This window comes from Raphanus sativus, unplaced genomic scaffold (genome assembly GCF_000801105.2).
Source record: "Raphanus sativus cultivar WK10039 unplaced genomic scaffold, ASM80110v3 Scaffold3601, whole genome shotgun sequence".
NCBI lineage: Eukaryota > Viridiplantae > Streptophyta > Magnoliopsida > Brassicales > Brassicaceae > Raphanus > Raphanus sativus.
The window spans coordinates 5,799-10,411 of NW_026618907.1; the positions used below are offsets into that span (position 1 = coordinate 5,799).

Below are 4,613 nucleotides of genomic sequence, written 5' to 3' on the forward strand. Positions count from 1 at the left end.
ACAATATCATGAATAAAAATAATTAAAATGAATAACGCTTAATGTCTGGATCATATTGATGAATATGTTAGAACTTCAGTGGTTCACTCTTTGTAAAATCATGGTGAATCCACTAAATTTTAGATGTTAGATTAAATTCGACTGCACTGGCCACGAGTTTTTTTGGTTGCTTTAAATTTCTTGTATAGATATAAAAGAACCAGGTAAAATCTGTTATGGTCGAAATTTCTTTTGTATATTATTTCATCTGAGAAGAATACTTAATTGATAGCACAACAACATACGTTTTGAGCATTACACTGGCCTCGGCCTGGCCCTGGTATAAGCTTCATTCTCTTACAAAATGCTGTGCAGCTTCTTTCCCCTCCGCCTTCACACGGAGCTACTGTGTAGCAATTATAATCACTCTCTATGCCAAAACCTATTGAATAATAATCATTACACTGATATACACATTCAAAAAAGTAATAAAGTTATCTAATAGTTTGGAAAGGATGAAAGTAAAGAGTTTAATAAGTCAGTACCAGAAGTTCTATCAGATGTTTTCTGGCAATGGACAAAAGATATGACACAGAGGATGGTAAGAACAAATGCAACCGAAAACTTATTGGTGGTAGCCATTATATGATGGGGTCTTCTTTTTGCTTACTATTTTTCTGTACTGAGGCTGATCAGATTTTATACATAACAAACATTCATAAAACAAAATATTTTTGGTCAAAGATTAAAATGGACAGAATCTTCCAATTTATTTCTTTAGATTAAGTTCAACCAGTTCAAAATATAACACAAATAGATAAAATAATAAGATATTTTTAAAATATAATTCTATATAAATATATGGTCTCGTTACAATTATAAATTAATATTTCATTTGTGTATACATTTTATATGGTACAAATAAATAAAACATTATATTGTTTATTTTATATGTATAAATAAATATCTTTATATTTTCTTAACACTTAATATATTTTGATGAGATTTAAGAAAATTATATCTAAAACCACATTTAAACTCGATGAAACATATTTTATATACACCAAATGATGTAACAAAACAAAATGAATAATAAACTTCAAAATGTTAATTAATGTATAGATATAAAAATCAAATATTTTTATTAATTTAGAAAAAAGTATTTTAAAATAAAAAATCTAAAAAGAATTTTTCAATAAATTAATAAATCTATAAATTAATAAATGAGGATAATATACAAATGATCCATCAATCCTCATCCTTTAAACCATCATGAGTTGTTTCATTATTTATATCATTATATGGTATTAATTAGAGTAGAAAGATTTGAACTTCTCGAATGTGACTCATCCGTGGATCCAATCACAAAATTTCACGTTTCAGATGTCTAATCTTGAATGCAAGGAAAGTGAATTAAACATCATATATGTATATGTGATGTGATAATCTTTGATCTATTGACTAGATTTTGAACGTGAATTAGATGCATTACTAATAATTTAACAGAACAAAGCCAATTATAACGAAGATGAAATCTATTAATTTTAGAGAAAATATGGAGTTTGTGTCAATGCTATGTCGCTAGGGATTGTCTCTGTAATTGGAAACTATAGCATTGGGTTCAGCTTGCAGAGCCCATTTTTTCAGCTTATCTATTGCTTGTTTGAGCTTCAAACAAGCAACCTTAGTTGTAAACAGTATTTTTTGTTTGAACTAATTTAATATTCTTTCAAAAAAAAATGATTCTTATGATGTCTGTGCGTTAGGGTGAAAAAGAAACTGATATGAAATTTTAGGGTTTTCTGTCAAACTTCACGAGTGATATGCGACGGGTCAACTTACTTGACAAATCCAACATCGAAAGGAAAATAAGAGGAACATGTCCTATGAGTAACACAAAAGTTGAATGATCTCATTCGATGTCCTAACTCGTAAGACATCAACAGAGTACAGAGCAATAATATTACATTATTACTAAAACATACAATGTCTTAAATCATAGCAATACTAATGATCTATGATGTCCGTAGTGACGATAACAGCTACGGTGATAATGATCGGAAGATACCAGCATAAATAACAATTGGGCTTCTTACACTATGAGTCCCATCAGACCAGATTAGACTTGCAGACGAAGGCATATTTGGGTCAAGACCCCGGCCAGAAACAGTCACCGTGAAAAACTGCTTTTCATTCACAGACTTCATATATAGAACACGAGGCGACACCACGACGTTTAGCTTGGCTCCGTGAGTTAAGACAACTTTTGATTTGTAAGTAGAGTTGGAGCCACCGACGTTAGTGACGGTTCTATTGAAAGTGACGGTGAAAGAGATATCAGATCCCGATAATTTAGCCGACATTGATGGATAGTTGAGATCTCTAGGTAAGATCTTTTCAGAGCAAGTGACGGCTTCCCCGGAGATGAGTCTCACGGTAGTCGCATTGTAGTTCATGCCACAGAGGAACGCCATGTAGTCTGCTTTGGTTATATCATAAACGAGTCCTGGATTAGTAGCAGCTATTGGATCTACATGGCCAGATCCATAAGCAAACTCGGTTGATGCATAATCAGCTTGTGAAGCATTCATCGACCAAGCTGCGAGATTGATTAAGAGAACTAAATAAGAACAGAGCATGAACAAAAAAACGGATGGTTTTCTTGCTACACAAGCAACTTTCTTGATTACTTAAAATCTAACTTTCATTACCTGTTGTCATAATGGCAGATTTAATCATGGAAGGAGACCATTCAGGATGAAACGTCTTGACGTAAGCGGCTACGCCTGCAACGTGTGGACAAGACATTGAAGTTCCTGATTCAACAGAGTATTTCACATGTGTGGTGTCGTCATAAAACGGTAATGCCTTAAGTGAATTTGCAGCCACAATCTCTAGTCCTGGTGCTGTTATATCCGGCTGCATTTTAATACACCACTGTCTCAGATAGTATAGAAAAGATTAATCTAACGTAACCAATAACTATATAGTATATATACCTTCAGAACATCAGCAACGATGATGTTTGGACCTCGAGAAGAAAATGAAAGAACTTTCGGAGCTGTCTGATTAAAGATTGTCTCACTTTTTAGAACAGTCGCTTCTGGAGAGCTAAAGAATCATAGCAGACCAAGAAAAAAAAAGAATAAGGAGAAGCATAAACTCAACAAAGCGCATAAATAACAGAGAGAAGATGACTATTTAATTACTTGGAAGAGTTAATGTAAGAGAGGAAAGATTCAAAATCATCTTCTTCTAAGCCAGATACAGGTAAACCCTCCATTTGAGCCCAGTCTGAACCATCTTTAACAATAGCTGCAACAGCTCCCTTGGTATAGGCTACGTAGGGGAAAGATATATTGCAGACCAAGATCTTTCCCTTCACCCGGGATGCGTCAAGACAATCTGGCGTGCAATCCCTGGAAGAAGAAGAAGAAGAACCAAAATTCAGCATCACCAATCACAAATTTAAAACTATTTCTAGGTCATACTCTATACACAAATGGTTTTTCTTGCGGAAGAAGTTACTCGGCGCATTTGACTTTGGAGGCAGAGAAAGCAGCAGATTTTCCGTACACCAGAGGGAACTTCTTTCCTTTAAGATCAAAAACATTCACTGATTTCCCCTGTTATTACAACATAACATAAATGATATTAGTGATTTAAAGGACAAACAGATACTATAATGACATAGATGAATGTGTTACTTGATACGTACGACAAGTGTTTTGCCATCGCCGAGAACCACTTTGGTGACAAACACACGGTTCGTTGTGCTGGCTGCAACGGTTAACATCCACGGCGCTACGCTCGTGACAGAGGCTATATTCGGACCAGTGTTCCCAGCCGCGTTCACAGTGAGTATCCCTCTGGACATAGCGTGAAAAGCTCCGATTGCGATCGGGTCTTCTTCCAACGGGTACACATCAATACTACCTACAGATATGGTGATGATGTCAACACCGTCCGCCATAGCGTCATCGAACGCAGACAGTAGTACATCGTCTCTACATTCTCCGGCGCAGACTCTGTAAGCGGCGATTCTAGAGGCTGGAACGGCGCCTCTCATCGTTCCATAGCCGAGCTCAAAGAAGCTGGCGTTCGGGACTGCGTTTCCAGCAGCGATAGATGCGGTGTGCGTACCGTGGCCGCTAGAGTCCCTAGCGTCTCCGGGTGAGTAGTGTCTTGCTCCAATCAGCTTGCTGCAAAGTGACTAATATATTAGTCTCTGCCCTAAAAAAGCAAACTTCATATTCAATCACTCAAGTCAAAGCTTCTAACTCACGTTACATATTTTTTTTTAATAAAAAATATACTTCTGAAATATCTATCTTATTAAAACAGAAACATTTTGTTGGACCTAACATTTATTTTGTAAATTTTTAAATTAAATACACCTTTATACTTTATAGTTAAACATACATTAAGTCACTAATGTTCATTTCTTTATACTACTATCCATGTTTCCAAACAATATACTTATTTCTTTATACTACTATCAATGTTTTCAAACAATATATTTTTTATACTACTATCAATGTTTCCAAATAATACAATAATTAATCTTAGTTATTTTATATCTATCATTTTCTCTTTAAAATTTTGTAGAAACGTCATAATTTCATAAATTGCAA

The 4,613-nt window shown here is 34.8% G+C and overlaps 2 protein-coding genes across 2 annotated transcripts; both read right to left on the minus strand.

Moving 5' to 3' along the window:
* Positions 1-1,870: 1,870 nt before the first annotated feature.
* LOC130506731 (subtilisin-like protease SBT4.11) lies at positions 1,871-2,826 on the minus strand. Its single transcript, XM_057001412.1, has 2 exons — positions 2,691-2,826; positions 1,871-2,578 (listed from the first exon to the last, which is right to left on the minus strand). Exons 1-2 carry the CDS (start codon positions 2,785-2,787, stop codon positions 2,022-2,024), a joined length of 654 nt encoding a protein of 217 aa, XP_056857392.1. The 5' UTR covers positions 2,788-2,826; the 3' UTR covers positions 1,871-2,021.
* A 581-nt stretch (positions 2,827-3,407) lies between these two features.
* LOC130506732 (subtilisin-like protease SBT4.11) lies at positions 3,408-4,181 on the minus strand (the record flags this gene model as incomplete). Its single annotated transcript, XM_057001413.1, has 2 exons — positions 3,408-3,605; positions 3,698-4,181. Coding segments are annotated over 2 exons (586 nt in total), but the record flags the coding sequence as incomplete, so codon positions are not given.
* Positions 4,182-4,613: the final 432 nt, after the last annotated feature.

Coding starts and splice junctions, on each gene's coding strand:
- LOC130506731 (XM_057001412.1), bottom strand. CDS start 2,787: ATGTCTTGTCCACACGTTGCAGGCGTAGCCGCTTACGTCAAGACGTTT. Junction 2,579..2,690: donor ATCTGCCATTATGACAACAG/GTAATGAAAGTT, acceptor TCAATCTCGCAG/CTTGGTCGATGAATGCTTCA.